General features: G+C 34.9%; 1 protein-coding gene across 3 annotated transcripts in view; it reads left to right on the top strand.

Moving 5' to 3' along the window:
- The window catches only part of LOC100925948 (collagen alpha-1(XXVIII) chain), a 53,350-nt gene that overhangs the window by 9,088 nt on the left and 18,545 nt on the right, over positions 1-25,717 (top strand). For 2 of the 3 annotated variants that reach the window (XM_031960508.1, XM_031960506.1), the window contains exons 3-12: positions 590-1,158; positions 1,947-1,967; positions 3,249-3,311; positions 8,599-8,643; positions 11,105-11,173; positions 14,407-14,469; positions 20,461-20,529; positions 22,546-22,617; positions 23,244-23,312; positions 25,023-25,094. In XM_031960508.1, coding sequence (XP_031816368.1) covers positions 590-1,158; positions 1,947-1,967; positions 3,249-3,311; positions 8,599-8,643; positions 11,105-11,173; positions 14,407-14,469; positions 20,461-20,529; positions 22,546-22,617; positions 23,244-23,312; positions 25,023-25,094 — 1,112 coding nt within the window. The remainder of the gene's footprint in view (positions 1-589; positions 1,159-1,946; positions 1,968-3,248; positions 3,312-8,598; positions 8,644-11,104; positions 11,174-14,406; positions 14,470-20,460; positions 20,530-22,545; positions 22,618-23,243; positions 23,313-25,022; positions 25,095-25,717) is intronic. The other variant, XM_031960507.1, reaches the window with a different exon arrangement.

Below are 25,717 nucleotides of genomic sequence, written 5' to 3'. Positions count from 1 at the left end.
TATGAATTACTCTAATGAAAATATTATAGTTATAAAAATGTTTGTTACAGTTGCAAAAATATTTGTTAGAATTTCAATTACAATTGAAAACTCAACTCATGGGAGGGAATTCTCCCCTGTATAAAAGCAATTTTCCAGAAGCAGAAAGATTTTCTGTGTCTTAATGCAAATAGAAATGTATATTTGTGATCAGACATGTGAAATATGTTGTTCAGCCATTCCAGACATGTTTGACACTTTGTGAATGAACCCACCTGGGCTTTTCTTAGCAAAGATATTGAGGTGGTTTGCCATTTCTTTCTCCAAGTCATTTTACAGATAAAGAAATTGAGGCAAGCAGGGTTAAGTGACATGGCCACACAATTAGTGTCTAAGGCCGGATTTGGATTTAGAAAAATGAATCTTCTCACATTAGGTCTGGCACTCGATCTCCTGCTACCTAGCTGTCCTACATTAAACATAGTATCTTATATTTGATTCATTTGACAAGATTTGAAGTAACCCTTTGGAATCCACTTTTGAACTTTTAAAAAATAATCAAGCATTTTGTGGCATAACTGAACAATTATTTTTAACAATTATTCCACAGATAAAGATTGTATCCTAGAAATGGCCTTTTTGCTGGATAGTTCTGAAGATGTGAGCAATTATTATCATGAGCAACAAAAGAAATTTGTATTGGAAACAGTGAATAAGATGAAAAGTCTACAACTCACTTCTGGTCGTACCCTCCAATGGAAAATGTCCTTACTGCAATATAGCAGTACTGTACTCATGAATCAGACTTTCCACAGTTGGGAGGGTCCTGAAGACTTCCAGAGCCATGTTGCATCCATCACACCCACTGGTCCAGGAGCCTATGTGCCTTATGCCATAACTAACTTAACGTGGCTCTATAAGACAGAAAGCAATCCTGGCAGTGCCAAGGTTGCAGTGTTCTTTATAGATGGGGCAAAACATGCAAGAAACAGAGACATTTCTGCAGCTGCTAAGAAGGCTAAAAACCAGGGCATTGTCTTCATTATCGTGGGACTGTCCAGTATAGCTGAAGAGACGGTCAATGCTGCCATACTGCCTTGCCTTGCCACAGTCCCTGTCTCACAAACTGTCTTTAGTCTACAGGAGAAAGATATTGTGGAGAAGGTTCTTAAAAAAACAGTATGTACCAATCTTATTCTTTTTTTCAAATCTAGGTTCCCAGTATATTTATCAACTAAAAAAAAAAAAAAAAAAAGAAGAAGAAGAAGAAAAAAAAGAAAATCGTCCAACACAGGTTTATGGAGTCCACCAATTTGGGGTTTTTTTTAAATGTATTTTGATTCCTTATGTATTACTTTTTAGTAATCCTGTTTTATATTATGTATTTTAAAACCTTATTCTGAGTAGTCAGTAAACTTCCCCAGATTGCCAAAAAGGCCAATGGCATTTAAAAAAAGATTATAAACTCTGTACCAATAAAAGTCACCTTGTGGTTTCTTAGCAAAGGTGTATAGATTTTGCTAAATAAATCAATTTTTTAATTGATGTTTTGTTGACAAAGGCTTCAGGCCATTGTTTCCATATTAATTTACTACACCAGAAGAAATTTGCTTCGTGGACTTTCTCTTAGGAGAACTTTGTCCAGTCTGCAATGCCTCTGTGTAGCAGATAGGAGTCCTATCTGCTTATTTCTTAAAAGGTTTCCATTCATCTGACATCTCGCCCTGCAGACGCCTGTATGATACCATACATTCATGAGATACAAAGCTGATGAGCTTTTCCTAGCTAAAAACTATGTTAATTTTACCCTACTACTTGCCAAGTAAGAACAATATCACTTATTATTTTAGCAGAAGGCAGACATCACATTTCTAGTTTTATAATATCTACTTAAACAAATGCATTTTTCTCTTTAAGTGGATAATAGCCCATTTTTTAAAATTTATTTCATTTTTTTACATTCACAGAAAGAACTGACAGAGGAAAAGGTAGGTGTTATTTATATAAACTTGGTAAATAGTTATTGTGTATTCATATTTCATTACTTAAGAAATTATATATGTATGCATGTATATGTATCTATACACATACAATGTATATGTAACATATATAATGCTGTGAAAATCTTAAAACAATTATATAAATGTTTAGCTATTACTATTATCGCAATTTATCTACATTTTGGTTTTCTTTATGGTGTAGTGGAAAAGGCCATTTATTATTTAATCTGTAAGTGAAAAAGTCAGGAAAACTGAATTATAGTTTTGTTTCTATCTATATACTAATCATAATCTTCTATGAGTCACTTATATTTAAAGCTTCAGTCATCTCATCTGTAAAATGGGAAGACAGATGAGTTCTAAAGTTACAGTTCCCTTCTAAACCTCATTTATTTATACTTGGAAAATGGAGTGTTTGTGAATTCCAATGCACATTACTATCTCTCTTTTTTTTAGCCTTTATTTTTTTATTATTATTATAGCTTTTTATTTACAAGATATATGCATGGGTAATTTTTCAGCATTGACAGTTGCAAATCCTTTTGTTCTAACTTTTTCCCTCCTCAGGCAACACACTTAAGACTAAATGTTTGAGGCAGGTGCTAAGGGAGTTTTCACACCAGAAGTTCCCTATCCTGATTAAATTAGAGGTCCAGGTCAAAAAGAAATCTTTTGTTGTTGTTTTGTTTTTGGTTTTGTTTGTTTGTTTGTTTGTTTTGCTGAGGCAATTGGGGTTAAGTGACTTGCCCAGGGACACACAGCTAGGAAGTGTTAAATGTCTGAGAGCACATTTGAACTCAGCTCCTCCTGACTTCAGGGCTGGTGCTCTATCCACAAAAAGAAATCTTTTTAAAAATATTTCTATAACTTTACAAAGCTATAACAAAACTTATTTACTCATCTAAACTTGAAAATACTTGCTTTCAATATAAATAGTTAAGTAAACATATTGTCAAATTAGCATAATACCAGAAAATATTTCTCTTTTGAACCAGCCAGTTTACACATTTAACAGCTTTCTGAGTGAGACATTTCTCAATTCATTCTTTTGTTAAATGGTGCTGATACAAATTAAATTTCTTTTTTCCTTATAATGCCTGAAGTCAAAATATAATAATTGATTTTTCCTTGGTTAATTCCTCTTAAGTTCTGGCTAACTTTTTTAAAAAGCTTCTCTCTTGTTTACAGATTCTATGTTATTATTGTCCTTTTTTTTCTCCTTACCACTTCCATTTTAAATGTTCTAATTGATAGTGGGTATTTTTTCAGTGCCTTCAAACTTCTGCATGCTTATTATGTGAGAAAGGGGAAAGAGACTTTCCCTGCCCTAATGTAAGTAATTTTAATTTTTTATGTTTCTCCTTCTGCTTTCGTATTATAAATAAATCTAATTAAGCCAGTTCCACTTAGAGGGTCATTAGTAGTAATTAATAGGTACTATTACTGGGATGTAACACTACACAAAGGAAAGGGAACAAAGAACAATTATCCAGGCTAATCATTCAGTCAAGATGAATACTTGTTTCACAAGTGAAATTTTTGGCCTGAGTTTCTGTATTAATTGCCTACATTAATAAGAATTCATCAGGTTCAAACCTCCTTTTCACTTCTGTACTATACAGACTGGCCAAATTTTAGGTTAACTATACTTGATACAAAAAACTTCACTAATTTGGTTTTTGTGAGCATTAGAAATAAGGCATTCTTTTGAAGTTTACTTCTATGATGTAATTTATTTCTGAGGCAATATTAAAACACTTAAGAGAATAACTTTTCAGATACAAGCAAGCATTCTAGAGTCATTTACATTACAATAAATATGATACATCATAGGCACTGCAGATGAATAATAATCCAGACCTAGAATTGATTGGGAAGAAGAGAACTTGGGTGACTTGGTGGTACAATGTTCACCTGGTACAATTTTCAGGGCTTGCAAGTACCTTGATGAAGCAGTATGGAATAGATAGAGTACTAGATTTAGGGTCAGGAAGACCTCAGTTCAAATCCTAAGTACCAACATATTCATATATCATATCCAACATATTCATTCACCTCTTCGTTACACTTTGCATGATCTAAAATTATAAAATTTTAGGTACTGTAACATCTCATAACTCCAAACCACAAGTATTATAGTAATTACATTAATGTTAAAGTGGTGGATCTTAGTTTAAGGGAGACATATTTTATGACTAATAAGAAAGAACAAATTCCCAAGGTTTGTTTTTCCATTCCTTTTCATTCATTGACTATTCATAGTACCTGTGCAAGTTCAGTATACCAATGGAAGAGCACTATGAACTATTTATCCAACTGTAAATCATAGAATAGAAAATAGACATTCTTCATTAGTCCACTTGTTTTTTTCATTGCGGATAATTAGGTCAAACTCTTTTTAGTGAATATTGATTAGTGGTTGATATAATCACCCAAATGTTATCTGCTAATGGAAACATCTAAAGAGCCTTACCATTTGTAGGGAAATCCTTCCGTTTGGACATTACACTGAACATAACTACTGATAGTAGCAAACACCTTTGGTATATGCAATACTTGCTCTATTTTGTGCCTCATTTGAGATTAATAATCTGAGAGTAATTGATTGGAGTATTCATTGTTGTTACATTTCTCAAAAACTTACATAATTTTGACACATGCATGGGAGATACCCTTATGCATCTGGAGTCAAATCTTAGCTCTGATGATTGCTACTTGTGTGACCTTAGCCAAGGTATTTAACTTCTATGAAATTAAGGTGTATGACTAAATGGTCCCCTTCTGATTCTAGTTCCATAATCCTGTGATCCCTTAAGGCAGTATTTTGTTTTACTGAATCAAATGCTTTTTTATAGTCAACAATCAGACAAACTGGATATTATATTCTCTAGACTTCAATCAATTGCATGTCTGTGAAGTTACGGTTTTCTATAGCATACTAATTATGCAAGCCTGGCTACTGACTTTTCAAACTTTCAACTCTTTGAGAATATTCTCAAGACAAGAGCAGATGATTCTTGCAAAGATTTTGTAAAGAGAGGAAGGTGGGAATATGTAGTAGTTATGGATATTTTCTCACTTCCCATTTTTAGGTACCAATTAGATCTAAGATTTTTTTCCTAATTGTTGGCATCCTCTCCCTTTTAAGCATCTTAAAAATCAGTCTCTGACTAACCTCAAAATTGTATTGCAAGCAGACAAAAATGGAAAATATTTGTCAAGATTGCTTTAACAAACTATTTTTCTCCATCAATAACAGGAACATTGCACTTGAACTCTGAAATTACAATCCTTGTTATGTTTCTTGAGGAAACAGAAAGGACACTAAAGAAAATAAATAAGAAAATAAGATCTAAAGCAGGAAAGAAGTCCATGCTGGAGGTAATACAGTTTTGAGGCCATTAAGGGACTGATTTTTCAATATAGAAAAGAGAGAATAACAAAAACCTCCAAAAAATCACTATTACTGGAAAAGTGCTGATTGGGGCAGTACCAATTACTACTTTTCCATATATACAAAATCTTCATTAGAATCATATATGGATGGAAATCATTCTTTTAAGTGCATTATTGATGAGGTATGAGGCTTTTAAAAGTGAAATTCCTTTTTCCATTTTATGTATTTATTCCACAAATTTATTACTTTTCTCCATTTCTCTACCCCAAGTGAACTATTAAAAATTAACAATAATACTTACAAATAAATATAGTTCAATAAAACAAATTCCCACATTAGCTATATACAAAAAGAAGAGTCTCATTCTGAATTTTAGGTCCATTTCTTTCTTGCAAGAAGTACATAACATCCTTCTTCAGTCTTCTGGACTCGTAGCATAGCAAAAGAGTTCTAAAGCCTTTTGAAGCTGTTTTTCTTTATAGAACTGTTGTCATTATATAAATTGTTCTCCTAGTTTTGTTCACTTTGTTCCATATCAGTTCACAGGAGTTTTCCAAGTTTCTCCTAAAGTTTTCCATTTCATTATTTCTTATGGCACAATAATATTCCATTACATTCATATAACATTCTCTCACTAGGTTTAAAACCTCTTTAGTTTTCCAATTTTTAGTTCCTATGAAAGTTTCTAAGAATCCTTTTGCACATATTCCATTTTTTTCTTTGTCTTTGACCTCGTTAAAGTATAGACTTAGAAATGTTATAATTGGGTAAAAGTGTGTAGACAGGTTAGTGACTTTGCAGGAATAGTTCCAAATCACTTTCTGGATTGGCTGGACCAAATTACAACTCCACTATTTGTGCATCAGTGTGCTGATTTTTTCTTAACATGTCCAATATCTACCAATTTCTTCTTCTGAAATCTTTGCCAGTCTGATAGATTTAAAGTGGATTATCATCATTGTTTTAATTAGTATTTTTCTAATAATTAATAATTTGGAATATTTTTTCATATAGGCATTGTTAACTTGAATTTCTTCCTTTGAGAACTGCCTATTCATATCCTTTGGGGTTTGGCTCCTAGTCTTGTTTACCCTAGTTCCATATATATCTTGGATATGAAATGTTTATCAGAAGAATTTACTACAAAGATTTTTTTCCCAGTAACATACACCCTTTCCAATCTTAAGTACATTAATCTTATTCCAAAATTTTTTATTTTCTATAATCAAAAGTATCCATTTGATCAACTATGATCTTCTTCCCTATCCATAAAAGTGAAATATAATTTCTTCCTTGCCTATCTCATTAATTTCTGTTATTAAGGGCTTAAGAGAAATGTTAATATTTGCATAATGTTCCATGACATCCTTCACATACTAGTAGATAAATTGATTTGCTCCATGTTTCAAGCCTGCATGAGGAGTTGAGTTGGCAAGAGCTTCAGTGAAGAAAAAGTCTAGTGTTCTGGTTTCAAGAAAAGAAACATGAAAATTTAACTGTATTGAAATACCTGAAGGAAAATAAAGACTTTAGGAAGAAACTGACATGTCAAGAATCAGATGCCTTAAAAAATAGAGCCTTTGGGAATTTCACCTTAAATGAGATTGTGAACTAATTCTTTCTCTCCTCTCTTTCTGTATGTGTGTGTATGTGTCTCTCTGTCTCTCATATCTCAGTTATGTTATTTTTCACTAGTAATATATTGAAGGTACCAGATTCACGTCCCTGCTAAAATCAAGGGTTTACATCTCCTAAGATTGCAAAGCTATCTCGGAGCAGTCACTAGGTCTTACAGGAGTGAGATTTGTTCCAAATGGCTAGTTGCTCTAGTAGGAAGGTTTGTACCATATGTCACTTTAAGGCTGAGGTCTCTGAAACCCCCTGCTGGGAGAGCAGGACCTGCACTCTGGCAGCCTCCCAGCCACCATAAGTCTTTATGTGTAGTACACATCAAGCGTACAGAAAGAGCTAACATGTGCCAGTGATTAGAACAATTACTAAGACTAAGAAAACTTTCCCTGCTAAGAAAAGAAGGGAAAATTCCCTAAATTCTCTAGTATGTTAAGTTGAGGAAAGCTCTCCCTCTCCCTCTCTTCCTCTTTCCATCTCCCTCTTCCTCTCTTCTCTCTATCTCCTCTCCCTCCCTCCTTCTCTCTCTCTCTCTCTCTCTCTCTCTCTCTCTCTCTCTCTCTCTCTTTCTGTCTCTTTGTCTCTCTCTGTGTCTCTGTCTCTGCCTCTCTCTCTCTCTGTTTCTCACCAAAAGCCAAAAGATCTTTCCTCTCCCAAGGTCTCACCAACTCTGCCCTTTACACAAACATAGTTAAGAAATAATCCTCCGCCAATAAGGAAAGTCTTAAACAAATAACCTAACGCCAAAGTCACAAATGAGTAAATAATAAATGAATGAATGGCACTGGCATTATAAGAATTTGAATAAAACTGCACTTATTTTTATGCATCTCATCTTTCAAATTTTTTCATCATTTGACTGCCCTTCTCCTAATTAATCTGAATTAGTGAAGTTTTATATATTCTATCAAATTTTTTATGTCATCTTTTGGGATCAGACTCTTTTTACCCCTTACCTACTTACATCTCTAATGTAAAGCTGGGCATATTTCTTGACATCCCTACTACCAAATCTTATCTATAAAATAAAAATGAAAATTCAGAATATTCTATGGGATATATGTAACTAATAACATCATTAATAAAATGAAAAATGAATGAATGAAGCAGCCTGGAAGTAGGACCAGCAGTGAGAGTCAGTGATGTCATTCTCAGGGTTCCTGTGCTCCTTTTTGTTGGCAGTTGTTTATCAGTTGTCACTGGTAGTGATTAGAAAAATATTAATAAGTAAGTTGTTTGGGGTTTTTTTGTTGTTGTTGTTCTGAGGCAAGTGGGGTTAAGTGACTTGCCCAGTGTCACACAGTTAGGAAGTGTTAAGTGTGAGGCCATATTTGAACTCAGGTCCTCCTGACTTCAGGGCTGGTGCTCTATCCACTGCACCAACTAGCTGCCCCAAGAAGTGTTTTTTTTTTTTTTAATTTTGGAGATAGCTGGGGTTAAGTGAGTTGTCGAGGGTCACATAGCTAATATGTATCTAAAGTCCTTCTGACTTTAGGAGTCTTCTCCTAGGAGTAACTTCTGCTCTGAATTAAAAATTGTAAATGTTGCACTATATTTTTAAAAAGTATATAATATTTATGATCTCTTCCAAAGGGCAAAAGAGGTGACTGTGGCATTCCAGGGATAAAAGGTGACTGGGTATGTATCAGTCTTCTTTATTATTATTTTATTTATTATGATTTATATTTCTTATTTGTTTATATTAAGAAGACAAGATATATACAAGTAACTGTTCCATAAATTAGAGTGTAATTATGGTATAGAAGAAATCAAACAGAGGGCATGAAGAATCAGGAGGATTTAGAATCATTTTTATCTAAAGCAGAGGTTCTTAACAATTTTTGTGTCTTGTACCCCTTATTGAAATATTTTTTTTAAAATGAATGAAATGCTAATTTTTATCTATAAAATTTATAAAGGTAAATAAATCTACATCTATGAAGATTAGTAAATAAAATAATGAGGTAATTTTGTCTCCTTCAAATTGCCTAACCCCTTGAAATCTATCCATAGACCCCAAATTAAGAGCTTCTGACCTAGAGAAATCCAGGAATATTGCATAAAGAAAAATATATTCAAAGCCCATTTTGAAAAAAAAAGGAAGTAAAATTTCACCTTTCTGGAAAAATTATACGGTTGAAATTAATCCAAATGACAAGTAATTTAAATAATTCTAGCAGCTATTCTAATTTACATTAGTTAATATCTACTTATATATCCTGAAGAAGAGAAAAAGGGATGGAAAGCCAAACGAAAAGAAGAAAATATCTCTTGATATTACTCAAGCCCTCTATAAGCTGGTACCCTCCTAAATTTCCAATTCTCTTATATCAACCAACCATACCCACTCCTCAATTCAGTGACATTGGCTTCATTGTCATTCTTCAAACAAAACAATCCATCTCCTAGCCCACCATCATTTTCACTGGTTGTCTCCTGTGTCTGGAATTTTCTTCCTCCTCATCTCCACCTCCTGGATTTTCCTGACTTCCTTAGGTACCAGCTAAAATTCCTACCTTCTTCATGTAGCCATTGTCCTTAAAACTAAAATCTTCCTTTTCTTGATCATCTACAATCTATCTTGTCTGTATTTTGTTTGTACATTGTTGTTTTCACCTCCGAAAGTGAAATTCTTGATAGAACAGTTGACCTTTTTGCTTTTTTTTTAATCTCCTGTGTATCCCCTACTTGCACAGTACCCAGCACATAGTAGGCATTTAATAAATAAATTTGTGTTCACTCACACATATAAATACATGTGTGGAAATACATGTGAGTGACTTACCCTCAAAGTACAAGCAACTCTCTAAAACTCTAAGTTATAGAAAAGTTGTTCTGTGTTGTGACTTTCTATGCTATGAATAGCCCACACCATCAAAATAATAGGTTTGCATGAAAAATCTCCATTCTATGTGGTTTCCCTCCTTAAACTTCATCTCCTTTGTCTTTTTTCTTTTTGAATAATTAATTCTCAACAAGATGATTCTTGTTTATCTATTTTAAAAGTTTTGTGTAGATTTTTACTGAAAACCTATAAAAATGAATTAGACAATCTTCCCAAGAAACTGATTCACCTCTCTCTATCCAGTCTTGTCTGTAGCAAAACTATGAACCAAATGATCTTTTAAACCATGTTTTCAATGATAACTTTTAAAGAAAACATATCTGAATGTATAAATAAATGAATCTAACTACATATTTGTAGAGAACCGAAACTTTGGAGAAGTATATTTAAAACAAGGACACTTATAACAAGGTGTTAACTCGGTGGAATAGATGAGATAATGGTTCTCTAGTTTGCATATATCTAGTATGATATAATGATATAATCACTCCAGTTTGATAAAATGATATAATCACTCTAGTTGGCATATATTCAGTATACTGTAATGATGTAATTGTAATAGGGTATTTAATGGCTGAGAGAACTGGGGACACAGTGAGTCAGAGTGAACAAACTGTGAAGGAGACAAACTGTGAAGGAGACAATAAAGACTTTAGATTCTATTCCTGATCATCCTAGTGATGTCTATCCTGCTGAGACCAAGGCCCGTCAGAAGACTTCTAGAAAGCTAGCTCGGACATTACACATATTTTAAGTACCATTAAAAAATATTACCAGATTTAATGCAGACTATATCAGATTGTCTTGATACATTGACTATTAAAGTCAGAGATGCTTTTCAAATATTTCCTGTTCCTGACTTCATATTGAAAAAAAATGTTTCCCACTACCATTACCCCCAGGGGAAAAAATTCATCCCTGTGATCCTTTCCTATCATTTTAGCCTCAGATTTTTCCAAATGACTCCCTACACCAATAAAGCAGAAAAAGATCTGGTGGATATCATAGTGGACTACTAGTTAGAAAGAGAGCCAAGACTAAAGCCCAGTTTTCTCAATGCCTTATCCAATTTTTATAATTCATATAGTTATATATGATTCACATAATCCATGATTTGTAATTCTATTTTAATAAGACATAAGAAGATATATGTACATATATATACAAAGAAATATCATCAAATTAAATGTTTTCTAAAAATTTTTGACAAGATGTTTTACATTTGCAATTGCACGATGTTTGGTTATTTTGCAGGGATCTCAGGGACATCAAATTATTCAAGGAGAAAGAGGTCCTCAAGAAAAAGAACTCCCTCAAATAAAGGTAATCAGTTATTTAAAAAAAGAAAAGAGCTAATTTGATTGTTAATTAACGTTTCTATCATTTGAGTGATAAGAAAGCTTGGATTATTTATATATATTTGACATTTTTAAGAACAATAGGATATAGCATCATAGACACAGAGCTCATTTCTATTCAAGGGAAATAAAAGCCTTGCCATTCAGATTTTCTTTTCTTCTATTATACAGATACATAACAAGATGCATATAATAGAGCCATAATGCAGATGTTATATGCAAATACAAACATCTCATTTTCTATTACTTTTTCTGCAAAATTATGTGCTTTGCCAGCTGTGCCAATACTGTGGCAGTGCTCATTAGGCACAAACAAAATTGTGCTTGGCAAAGTCATATTACTGGGTGAATGTCTTCCTCTGTTATGAGCCTTAAAATTTTTCTCTATGGTTGCAAGACACTAAATACACTTTTGAAAAAAGTAAACAAAGAACTTTTGATGCATGGCTAAAACCTATATAAGGCAAAATTCCCAAGAGGCTGAGCTAGGTTGGAAATAAAAGCAATGTAGTAAAATATTCAAACATTTCACTCTAACATTGGCCATATCTCTGTAATTTATGATTCACTTTATGTTTAAATCTAATTTATTAAAAAGGCTTATGCTGATGAAAACATGAACAAACATCTACAGCTGAAATACCAGCTGATTTACTATATTAAGACCTAAAAACTACTTAAGAGTTGCAAATATATTCCTGTTGTATAATACAAACATTTGTTTTCACTATAAGACATCAGACTCAATTTATGAATTTCACTGAGTTCAGGAAGGAAGTCCTAGCTAGATTGTACCTGACTTACAATAGTGGCCTTAAGAACTACACCTGACAGATCACTAGGTTCTAAAATAGTTCTCTATTTTCATACAGAATTGAATGATGCCCATATTTGTGGTCGCCCATGATTCAATGACAAGGCTGTTTTGGTCCATTAAAGTTTGAATCAGAGAATTAATGGATGGCAGTTTCTTGATTCACAGTAGAAGAGCAGATTCACTACTTAATGAAGTATGTCTTCATTGGTTAAGCACTGGCATATCTTTAATCACTTGACTCTTTCCAAAAACCTACAGGCTATTTTTAGATGAGGATAAAAAAAAAATTCAAAAAGTATTGTATAACTGACTCGGCCAACATCATGGACTGCTTGAAGTAATATTAGCAGGATCTTTGTTACACAAAATTACCAATATTCTGGATCATTTCAGATCAAGGACGATCTGAGAGAGGTCAAACTTACAACCTGGACCAACTAGAGCAACTTAATTTAAAAACCTTAAATAAAGCAACCACACTTGGCACCACAACCACTATATTCCAAGATGCCCTGTATTAGAGGAGAATTATTCCCTCAGCTAGAAAACCTAGGAAATAAACCATCTCTAGATTTTGTACCTGTTTTTTTTTCTTTGCCCTGTATTCATACCCTAATGTTAGTTCTCCCTGAAACTAATAATCCTTTAACACTTGGAACTGGATCTGAACACTGTGTTTTACAGTAGTTTAAACTAGTGAGATTTTTTCAAAGTATAACTTTTACTTCCTTGCACAGAAATCCTGTTGTCTCCTTTAATTACCATCTTATTTCTTCATCTCTTTTCTCAGCTGAACTTCATAAATAAGTGATCTCTGCTCATCTTTCCACTTCCTCACAAAACACTTATATGCTTAACTAAACCCCTGTAATCTGTTTGGGGTCCCTACCACTCTACTAAAACTATACTTTCAAAAATTAAAAATAGCTTCCTGGTCAATAAATTCAATGATTCTTTTCCATTAGTCATCAACCTTTAATGCAGCATTTGATATCAATGATCAAAGTCCTCCAAGTTGAGAAATTCCACTTTTGCCTTCTATGCATTATACCCTTCTAGATCAATTCAGTTCAAAATGCATTTGAAGGAAGTTGATCAGTGTGGGACCAGGAATTTAAGGTCTAGAAATTCTCTTCTGAAACTACATAAATGAGAGCAAATGTAACTTTTATATCTCTACCACACTCTTATCTGCCCTCAGAAAAAGAGAAAAGACCAAACTTCCAATTAAAGGCTCCCTTTTAAGGCCAGCATAAATCATCCAACTTGTAATCAAGTGCTTTTTCTATCACACTATCTTGCATCTTTACAACAATAGGCATGTAGTTGTATCAATGAAAGAATGAATGAAACTAGTTTAGGCCAAAATTCACTCCTTACATCCATTGTATGCCCCTATCAAGAGTGTGACATCTGGATCCCTGTAAATGTTCTGTTGAATTCTTTTCTTCCAAATGAAGTGAATTTCTTAAAAACAAAAAAAAAAACACATCTAAGACATTTTTGTGTATGTTCATATAAAAAAGAGATAACTGTTTTCTTTGGAAAACCAGGACTTTCCCACAAACATTTTCCCCTTTAGAGGATGGAAAGTTGGGCTATATGCAACATTAAGTTGCATATAGCATGAGTATAAACATGAGCAGGCTATCAAGCCAAGAAGAAATTATCTCTTGCTCATTGGCTTGAGCTAGAAAATTTGGAATCAAGAGAAAATCATTCATGTCATTTGCCATCATTTCTTCTTTTAATATGCATCATTTGTGGTCCAGAAGCTTTAGTGACTCTGCTGAACCAAACACGGAGCTGCGGGTTACTATTGTTAAATAAATGTGACTTGGTCATGCACAGAGCCTCCAGCTTTGATGGGTTAAAAGGACCTCATGGACAGCCAGGGATTGGCATGAAGGGGGAAAAGGTGAGCTATAAATCCATCAGTTCTCTAACAAAGTATAAATGATTTTTATATACTGTCAAGATCAATTTGGGCTTACAAAAGATGCACTGAGGCAAAATTTATTTGGGGTTTACAATAGACACCAAAAAGGTCTGTGTTAAATGGATGGATTTATGGCCAATAAGCTGTTGAAAACCATTCTTTTGCCTCTTCATAGGAGAACATGCCTTGAAGCTAAAAGTGATTAATTCTGTTGGGAAAATTCTGAGTTCTGAAGTGAAAGGAGATCAAAGCAATATGTTGGAGTGGCCATGTTTGTGTTTGTTAATGAAGAACCAGGTTCTAAGATAAAATTTGTAAGGATAAAATTAGCACAGTGCCTGGCATATAGTAGTCATTCTATAAATGTGTATTCCCTTTCTTTCTCATAATAGACTTTTCTTTTGTCAAAGGAGCTAAATAATAGTTGTGTCTGCTCTTGCAGAATGAAGTTGGACCCCAGCATCTACCTTCCAGCTTTCCTGATATTGGGATCAAGAGAGAGAAGGTACTGCTCTACTCTCATTGTCTAGAGGTTTTTCCATTGAGGGTAAAAGGGAGGAGAAGAAAAAACATTTACCTTTTGAAATTTTAATTTATTTAAAAATCATAAGAGGGAGTGGAACAAAAAGATCCACCTGACTCCCAAGGTGCTATGGAGGAAGGGCTCCAGGACTTATAAAGATAAGGATTTTCTACTACCACAATTCACAATTTGAATATATACTTTACTTCTAATACTACTTCTCTCAATCCTGAAATAGTTTAGTATAAGAGAAACACTGTACACATTTGAATTTAGCATTTAGAAGGTAGAGCAAATACCACTACCATCCACCAGACTGAGATCAAGTAGAAACCACTATCTAGGTACCCAGAATGCCTTCATACCCCCAACAAAAAATTCAGCTTGATAGGATCATAGACAAAGAGCTGGAAGGGACTTCAGAAGCCATCTAATCAAATTCCTTCATTTAAAAAAAAAGGAAACTTCAGCCAGGGAAAGGTAAGATGGTAAGCTTCAGATCCATATCCTCAGTTACCTCTCTGAGGTTTTCCATCCCCTACAGACTCCCCAGGTCAGCAAATCTAACTTTTGTCATCATATTCTTCCCATTAAAGAAGTTTTAAGGGAAGGATTGTCTATAGATACAGTATCACATAGGTATATCTAAGAGCAGCAAAAAGTGTTATATGAGATCTAACAGGAAAGATCATTTGTGTAATCTTTCTTGGAATGGGTGGGATGAGTACAATTTGTTCCAATAGCTTTGAAAGATACTGAAGTAGGTGCTGTGGACAGCTTAGAGCTTGATTAGACATTGAAGATACCAAAGTCACCCACTATATCCCAGGCTATTGACAGTCGATTTTGTTCTGTCATGGGACTTCAGTGACTCTGGCAGAAAGAATAAGACTATCAACTGTGATGAACTCTGCTTCACTTAAATCCAATTCATACAAAGTCAAGACATCATACATGATGTCATTGATCTTCTTCAAAAATGAAGGATGAACAACCCTGTCGCATAGTGGATAAAGTATTGGGATTGGAGTCGGGAAGAATTGGTTTCAAATCCCACCTCAGATATGAACTATGTGACCCCAGGCAAGTAACTCAGTCTCTCTGTGCCTCAAGAAATTTCGCCGAGGATCATTGGATTATATCTGGAAAGATTTTTAAGATGCATTCTAGTCCATATGTAACATATCACAAAAGGAAACTAAAGCCCAGACAGGTGACTTGCCCAAAGGTAGTCAGTGGCAAATCTAAGGTTCATCTATTAATCTGTATTATATCTGCCTGGTGAAGGGACTTCTCATATTGAGAATTACCTCACAAGGAAGAAATCACAGTTCCATTGTATAGTCTCATAATTCTCCATAGGAAGAGCAACCATCTTCCAAAGAAAGGAAAAGAATTCTTTCCCCTGCCCCATTTTTTTTCATCCATTATTCCTCGAAGTCATGGAAAGGAAAAACCACTAGGAAAAATGGGTGCATCCACAACTACTTGAATAAGCAAAAATACTTTTATCGAATTACCACCTGGAGTCCTACTTGTGCTTTGAATCATCCCTGCTTTCATTAGTGCATGGGCCAAGGATGTGGACAGCCATTTCAGGATACAGAAGAAGGAACTATTTTCTCAGTCCCAAAGAAAAGAAAATATACTACACTTCTCCCACTAGGGTCAGTGAGTAAAAGCTTAGTCCCTAACATGACAGTAAACCCAGATCACAAGTTTGCTAGGAGATGAACCAAATTAGATCAAATCAATCTGATCAAATAGAACAAGTCAAAGTATAACTAAAAAAAAAAAAAAAAAAAAAAAAAAAACCGAAGAAAGAAACCACTTTTTACAGCTTGTGGATTTGTTTTGTTTTGTTTTTGTAGCAACTATGTCCCTCTCTTCCTTAATTTTCACATACTTTGTTGCAATTTCCCAACTGTATTAGGAGGTTCCGGATATCAAATGATCTTTATTCCTGCTCAGTTTTCTTTTTAAAAAACTGCTCGTTCTCATTAGGAATTTCTAGTCACTCAGTATAATGTTATAGGCTTGCTTTATAACTCCTTTAGGGAAACATATATCATTGTTATCCTCATGTCTAAATGATTTACTGTTAGAGTCTTAAGAGATTTTCAGTATCACCAATTTCACTTGTTCTTTATTAGAGCCAGGGGCCCAAATTCTGTCCTCAGACATGTTCTGGTTTGTTAATGCAGTTCTACCTAGGTGACTGCAGAAGAAAAAAAACTAACAGGAATTGTTTCTATTTCCTAACACTATGTAAATGTCACCTACTTTATGCCAGTAATTTTACATTTTATTTGTTATTCACTTCTCCTGGACCACCTTTTGAAAGACCTAAATCCAAATTCCAGTCCTCAAAAATCTAACTGGATGATCAGGGCTGGAAACCAAAGCATGCAGTCCTCAAGGTCCAGGCAGGTTTGATATTAGTTGGACTCCTGGAGCCAGTGGAACATAAGGGTCTCCACCTCTAATACTCTAAGTCAGCACCAGAGAACAAGAGTTTCTGAGAGCTAGATGCAAAGAAACATTCTTTGTTTTTTTTTAAATAACTTTTTATTGACAGAACCCATGCCAGGGTAATTTTTTACAACATTATCCCTTGCACTCACTTCTGTTCCGATTTTTCCCCTCCCTCCCTCCACCCTCTCCCCCAGATGGCAAGCAGTCCTATACATGTTAAATAGGTTACAGTAGATCTTGGATACAATATATGTGTGCAGAACCGAACAGTTCTCTTGTTGCTCAGGGAGAATTGGATTTAGAAGGTATAAATAACCCGGTAAGAAGAACAAAAATGCAATCAGTTTACATTCATTTCCTAGTGTTCTTTCTTTGGGTGTAGCTGCTTCTGTCCATCCTTGATCAATTGAAACAAAGTTAGATCTTCTCTTTGTTGAAGAAATGCACTTCCATCAGAATACATCCTCATACAGTATCGTTGTTGAAGTATATAATGATCTCCTGGTTCTGCTCATTTCACTCAGCATCAGTTCTTGTAAGTCTTGCCAATCCTCCTCTCTGTATTTGTCCTGCTGGTCATTTCTTACAGAACAATAATATTCCATAACATTCATATACCACAATTTATTCAGTCATTTTCCAATTGATGGGCATCCATTCATTTTCCAGCTTCTGGCCACTACAAACAGGGCTGCCACAAACATTTTGGCACATACAGGTCCCTTTCCCTTCTTTAGTATCTCTTTGGGGTATAAGCCCAGTAGAAACACTGCTGGATCAAAGGGTATGCACAGTTTGATAACTTTTTGGGCATAGTTCCAAATTGCTCTCCAGAATGGCTGGATGTGCAAAGAAACATTCTTGACTCTTCCCTCTCCCTCAATGCCCAGATATTGCCAAAGAAATCATTTCTAGCTTCTATTGTTCCTAGGATAAAAGATAAACTCTACTTCATATACAAAGTCTTTCACAGTCTGTTTCCTGGTTTATTTTACATTCTTTCCCTTTGTGTACTGTCCATTCTAGCTCTTGCTGCTGCTCCCAGAACTTGATATTCCATCTCCCCCCTTCCTCTCCAAATGTTTGCATGGGCTGTCCTATAACCCTAGGATGTACTCCTTTCTCACTTCTGCTTCTTGGAATCCTTGGTTTCTTTCAAGGTCTAGTTCAAGCACCATGGCTCCTTAACCAATCAATCAATAAGCATTTATTAAACACTACTATGTTTAATATGACTAGTATGTCATGATACTAAGCACCGTGAACACAAAGAAAAAAAAGAAAGCAATCGCTGCCCTTAATGTGCCTGCTTTCTAATAGAAAAGACAATGTGGATGCATAAAGGAACAGACAAGATAAATATAAAGTAGATACAAGGTGACATTAGTGGAGAAGATATTGGCAGTCCAAAGAACCTGGAAAGACTTTCTGCAAGAAGGTGATACTTGAATTGTGCCTTAAAAGAGAGTAGGAATGAGGAGGGAAAACATTTCAGGCATCGAGGATAACTGCCAATACAAAAGCATGAAGGTGTACAATGAAACAGTGGCAAATATGATAAGAATAAGAATGATAAGTAAGCCATTGTTGCTGTGCTGGGACTGACATAACAGTCATAGAAGGGAATGACATAACAAGATTGGAAAGATAAGGAGGAAACAATTTATTAAGTGTCAAATAGAAGAGTTGGATTGTTCTAAGTAATGCTTTTTTGGGAGGAGGAGAGGTTCCCAGATGATCTGTGATTATTTCTGTGTAAGGACCTCCTAATAAGGAAATTCCCCCTACAGATACATTTATTCAGCAATTATTCTACATCTTGTACCCTTAGATAGTTGCCTAAGTCATGAGAGTTGACAGTTATTTAACTTTCCCAAGGTCACACAATGAAGATATATCAGAGATAGAATTTGAATCCAGGTCATCTTGACTCACAGAGAGGCCTCCGTCCACTCTCCCATGCAAATTCACTCATTCACATTCCTGGATTAATCTGTGGTGACCAAGGAGTACTCATCATCTCTCCTCCAGTTCTAAGTGCCTTTGTTCTCTTTCAGAAGAATTAACTCGGAGTTCACAAGTGGTAAACAAGTTCCCAACAGATCCCATAATCCACAAGGAGCAGAGAGGAGCCTCCCTCTCTTCCTCATCATCATATTATTTTCCCTCCCAATGGTCTTTTTCTTTTTACTTTTCTCCCTCTCCCTTCTCCTTCTCTTCTTCTTCTCTCTCCCTCTCTCCCTTTTCCTTTCTTTCTCCCCTTCTCTTCCTCCCTCTGTCTCTGTCTCTATCTGTACCTCTGTCTCTGTGTCTCTTTATTGCTATGTCTTTCTGTCTCTGTCTCTCTGTGTCTCTCTGTCTCTGTCCCTATGTCTCTCTGTCTCTGTATCTATCTCTCCCTCTCTCTCTCTCTCTCTCTCTCTCTCTCTCTCTCTCTCTCTCTCTCTCTCTCTGTCTCTCCCCTCCCCCTTCCATCTTTCCTTCCTTCTCTCTATCTCTCCCCCATTCTCTCTTTCTCTCCCTCTCCCTCTTCTTCCTCCTTCTGATCAGAGACAGGAGCACATTTCTACATTAAAAAAACTTTCTTTCTAATTTAGTTAGATATTTGATTCATGTGTTCACTCAAGTATTCAAAAAGTTTTTATTAAGCATCCACTACATACAAAGCATGCAATGAGCTGTGGGAGGAACCAAATAAATATCAAATATGATTCTATCCTTAAAGAAAAGACTCAACTTTATTTAGTGCTTTAAATAAGACAGTTTTTGTACACCAAATCCTTGAGATAGGCAGTATTTTACTTAAAAAGTAAAGTACATTTAATCTTCATTTTAATAAAGAGACTAAGGCCCTAACCTTTTGAATGACTTGCCAAAATTCACACAATCAGGAAGTGACAGATTCTAAACTGATCACCTAAATCCAAATCCAGAGCTCCTTTACTAGGTCAGAGAAGGATAGAAAATAGCCTAATTAACCCTGGTTGGCTAACACCTGAAACTGCACACTCTACATGGGGAAGCTCCTGGAAACTGGCAGAAAATCTCCAAACCTCAGTCCTTGACTCCTGTCTTATATGTTTGTACTGTCACACATGGAGAACATACTTAAGCAAAGAGCTGCACAGAGCTTAAAGGCTTGCAGGCTCACCCTCAGAAAACAGCAAATAGACATACTGACCTTTCTGCAAAGTCAAGCTTAAGCTAATTTTTTATAAAAATTTATTTATTCCAACATGGATCTACAAGCATTTATCAAGTGCCTATTATGTGCCAAGCACTGTGTTATTTCTTCATTCTTGGGGGTTCTTTGTGATCCCATTTAGGGGGTTTTCTTGACAACTGGAGTGATTTGCCATTTCCAGAAGGAAATGGTGTGCACAAGCAGTGTGTGTGTGTGTGTGTGTGTGTGTGCGGCAAAATAAAGTTGCCAAATCTTTTTTTTTTTTTTTTTTTTTTTTTAGTATTTTAAAAAGGCATTTTTTTTTTCCCCTATAGGGTGATCAAGATTTGCCAGTAAAAATAGCAGTAACTGGACAAAAAGAGATTAAAGCAGTTCATCCAAAGGTATAGAGTCTCTCCAGAAGGCTGCCAATTTCATTGGGGAAAAAAATAATGTCGTGAGATATAGGTGTTTGTTTATTAACAATGACTCCAGATGTGCCAAATAAAGTTTCATTAAGTAGTATTGAAGAGAAGATCGATGTTTCTGCCTTCATATAGGAAACTGAAACCAACTCTTTTTGACCAGGGGGTGTCACTATTGTACCAGGAAATTAGCCAAAACAAGCAATCAATATTCCGAAGCCTGGGATAGAGGCCTAAGGTTTTTTTCAATGAATATAACTGAACATAAGATCAGAAATCCATTAAATTAGAAATTCAATTAAATGAGTCAACTTTATAATATTCCAGAACTTCCCTAGAAAAATTAAAGGAACAGTAACAGAATGAGGTCATTTCATTCCAGTTCTAACACTAACAGAATGAAGAAAGAGAAGGAAATTGGAGGCTTTCTTGTCCAGGCTTTTATCTGAATAGGAATCCCCTCTAAAAGGTCACACTGTGGCTATCAGGAGTTTCTCAGAACTGTGCACCTGCGAGATTCCTTCTTTCTTCAGAACAAAGCATGAGTGAACATTAATGACATATTTATACAGGTGCAGACATAAGAGAGCCATGTCAGGAATGAGAAGTTAGCAGGCTTTAGTCAGTTTAGGAGAATTTCAAAAGCCATATAAAGTACTCATGTCAGAGTACACAATTCTGGGAAAGTGAAAAAGAGAAGAGGGTTTTGAGAGATTCTATTTGCAGTTCCTAAAGTCAAATAAGAACATTTGTATGATTTGCCTGTATAGGGAAGAAGTACAGGAGACAGTCAACTCTACCTGGCAGAAAGAATAGAATGAAGATAAAACAGTCAGTGGTTGTTAGTATTTTAAGAGACTATTTCTGCAAGATTTGCAGATCTGTACTTAAAAATGGATGTATATTTTCATCAATTTAAGACAAATCAAACAGCCTACTTTGTTTCTAACACAGGAAGATTGTGTATTAAATATCTTCAACACTTCATGACCGTGACTTGTAATACAGATAACAAGGATTTCTGTGGAAAAGTACCTCTAGGATAGTATTAAGACATAAATCTGGAAATTGTTAGGGATTTAGGTATATATGGCTATTTTTTAATTTGACTGTTCTATTTGACCAAATTGAAATAATTTTTTTAACAATGTAAAAAGTAGTTGAAATTAGCCATTCTGGAATGGTTCATTTAATGTAGGATCAATCAGAAAGCTATAATCTGTTTTATTATAATTTAGTTACATAGTAACACATTTGAAATATGCAATGTTACAGGCATACTCAATGAAAATAAGAAAGTTTTATTGGTTAATCTGAAATAAATATTAAATAAATTATCTTCCTGATAAGATAGGTGCCATTAACCTGCATTAACATGGAAAATGGAGGCTTATATTATAGGATGAGGAGAGAGAAACTTTTTCCTCTCCATACAGAAATAAAAGAATAAGACCCAACATCTCTTTGTTTATACCTCAATTCATGCAACCTAAAAATAGAGCAGGGAGGGTAACCTGATCTAGAACAGGAATGGAAAGAACTGGAGCTGGTCAGTCTGCATTCCCCTGAAAGTCTGGGCGCATGTTGGCTGATTTTCCTTGAACTCCTTTTAGAGGTCGTCTACTGAATCTAGCTCTCTGTTCACCCCACTTCCATTAGGCACAAATATTATATGTCTATATATGGCTAACTGTTTTTGCATTAACGAGGGGGTGAATAGAGTTGGCTGTCCCATATATTCCTTCAACAGCTTCTTTATGCCACTAATATAAGGGTAAGAGAGATTTCCTGCCAGCACCTACTTAAGTTGCCATTATTAGGTATTGAAACGTGGCCAAAGGGATGAGCCCAGGAAAGCAAAGAAGGGAAATGTTTTTTGTTTTGTTTTTTTTTTTCTCAGAAGTAAAGGGAGTAATTAATATGTTTTGGTGGCAAGAGGAAAAGAGATCTTGACATTGCCAACATTAAATATCTTCTTAACTATGTTTATTTTAGGATGAATCTGGTTCTTCGAACCCAAAAGGTCAGCCTGATTACCCAGGACAGGTTGAAATCCCAGGACAAAAGGTTAGTCCCTCACATCAACCAATCAATCAATCATCATGCATTTACTGATAACCTAATCCTACTTTCCATAGGTAACACATAATGAGTAAAATGCAGAGATAATAATTTTAACTGTTGAAAGACTAAGAACTAGATTTGTCTTAAGACTGACACATAAATATATCTCCTTCTTTGAAAACTGGCAAAAAAGTATGAATGACAAGGTTTAAATGACCCTTATTACACACACACACACACACACACACACACACACAACCAGGACATACATGAAACCATCAAATAATAATAATAAGCTTTAAAATTTTTGCAAGATGTTTTTGAGACATTAAGATCCTTTTAGCAATTTTACATGCATAACCTAAATTAGATTTCTTGCTGTCTTGGGGAGGGGGGGAGGGAAAGGAGGGAAGGATAAAAAATTTGGAACTCAAAATCTTACAAAAATGAATGTTGAAAACTATCTTTATATGTAATTGGAGAAATAAATACATTAAAGGGGGGAAAAGGATCCTTTTTGGTGGTCCTCCATGAAAGACTATGGCTACTGACTAGGATCTCTTTACAAAGAAATTGATTTTTTTTAAAAAGTCCTGATAGAATGATAGGATTCTATTTCTGTGATTCAGAGGGATCCAAGAGTACCTGCTGTCCAAGATCCAAATGTTATTCCAGATATCAGCATCCCAAGTGAAAAGGTAAGAAACTAAAAATTCATCTTCCTGGTACAAATGGAAATGCCAAATAAAAACTAGCTATGACTTTTTTATATGCCTATGGCTTAAAGGCAGTCAGGTGTTTATCGAACTCAGTGCTTGGATACCAATGCCATCACACATCAAAGAAAAAAGCTAATCACTGAATGGTTCTTCATCCTTCTCTCTTCTCTCTCTCCCTAATATTTATATGTTGCATGGAAAGCAAAAAGACCCCCACCAAAGGCAGGATTCCATTTGAATGGATTTATACCTTAGACTCTAAGTCTGAGGAGTGCAGACTTCACTGACATATCAATTACAAAAGAAAATTGGCCCAACTGAGTCCCTGGCTCAGAAACCTATCAAAGTACAAGACAACTTGTTACTCTGTGAAGCAAACTGGCTGGGTTAAAAAAAAGTTATGTTCTTAAGGTTCAGAAGGAGGGATATCCAAAATCATTTGTCTAGAGAAGATATTCCAGAAGCATAGCCTTTGAAATTAGAAGTTGGAAAGTAAAAAAGTAAAAGGGAAAAGCTGTTATGTTGATCTATTGTGTACCAATCTCTAAAATTCCCACTGAACCTAACCTCATTTCTGTGTTTGAGAAGCTTCATTCTCAAAAAAAAAAAAAAAAAAAAAAAGCCATGATGACTTTTCAAAAGGAAAGAAGTCATTATTGTAGATTCCAGATTTATTTTATATCTTTTCCTTTTCTTCCACCTTCCATTCTCAAGATTCATCAGCCTTTCAATCTATTTTGTCTGTATCCTTTAAAAATATTCAAGGAATACATGTGTTGTACATTGCAGAAGGAGCAAGAAGTGCTTTTGAGCAGCATCTTGTTATAACACAAAGCCAGACTTTAGCTTCTTTTTTCTATACCTTAGAGTCTTAGACCATTAATCAGCCAGTGTGTCTTGAATGTCAGCCACACATTATTCATCAATCAGAGAATTGATGAGGAGTGATGAGGGCTTAATGCCTGGGAGAATGTGAGGAAACCTAAAGTGGCTATTTTCCTAGTTTATATTCATATTTATGAGTTCATTCACATGCTTTTCAAAAGACTACTGCCAAATATATTGACCTGTTTTTCTATTCAAGAGTAAATAAATTAAAAGTTAACATTCATTCATGTAATACCCTTTGTATTACATCTAGGTATATATATTTTGTTAAAATTTTTCCAACAAGTTTTTTGATGGTTTCATGGATGTCCTGGTTGTGTGTGTGTGTGTGTGTGTGTGTGTGTGTAATAAGGGTCATTTAAACCTTGTCATTCATACTTTTTTGCCAGTTTTCAAAGAAGGAGATATATTTATGTGTCAGTCTTAAGACAAATGCCCAAGTGTTGCCATTCAAATTAATATCCTATATTCAACATACTGTAGTTCGTTGAACAATAACAATAGCATTTAAATAGTGCTTCAGGGTTTGCAAAACACTTTAAATATTATCACTTGATCCTCACAATAACCCAGTGAGGTAGGTACTATTATTATCTCCATTTTACAAGTGAGAAAACTGAGGCAAAAGGAGTTTAAATGGCTCATTCATAGTCATACAGCTATCATATGTGAGGCAGGTTTTCTGACTCTGGGTCTAGCACTCTATCCTCAGAACACGATGAATAATTGTTTAAGCTGTAGGTACGTTGCCATTTCTATAAAGCATGTGGATTAATGCTAAACATTTTTTCATTTCTTTAGGGTAACCAAGGTCAGAGAAGCATGCATGACTTAGCAGAAGCAATAGGAACACCTGGGACTACAGGATCTAAAGTAATTTTCACTTTTTACATGCAAATCAATAGATATAATGACTACTGCTGTGACAAGTCAGGTCATTTTCTTTGCATATGATCATCGACTGTCAACTAGAATAGCTGCAGATAGATGGATGAACCAGTTGCTAGAACATTCACGACTTTCTATAACATAACCTAGATTGGTCTCAAAGTATTCCCCTCTCTGAGTCTGTAGATTTAAATTGAGGAATAATCAACAGATCTTTTGGCCTATTGTTTCTTCAGGAAGTCCATTATGAGTCCTGATGATGGATTTATTGAAGTCTATTCAAAAAGATTCTAAAAAAACATTTCATGAGTAGAAACTACAATGAGTCTAAAATACCACTTATCAAAAGATCTTGAACTTTTATTTGCAAGGGTAAAAGAGATTATGTAGTCCAATTCTCTCCACTTAAAAATAAGGAAAGAACAGCTAGGATTTGAACCCAGGTCCTGAGATTCCAATTGCAGTACTCTTTCTTCTAAACACCATGATACTTTTCCATTGCTTCCCTTTCTCAATTCCAATTCAATTCAGTTTTAAAACACAATAAAACAAAACAAGTATCCCCCCTCCCTCACTCACCATATATTCTTTGATTCTGGTTCTAAATC

The sequence above is a fragment of the Sarcophilus harrisii genome, chromosome 3, assembly GCF_902635505.1.
Source record: "Sarcophilus harrisii chromosome 3, mSarHar1.11, whole genome shotgun sequence".
Taxonomy (NCBI): domain Eukaryota; kingdom Metazoa; phylum Chordata; class Mammalia; order Dasyuromorphia; family Dasyuridae; genus Sarcophilus; species Sarcophilus harrisii.
Note: the sequence above shows the minus strand (reverse complement) of the source record. Positions and strands in the feature narration are given on the sequence as shown.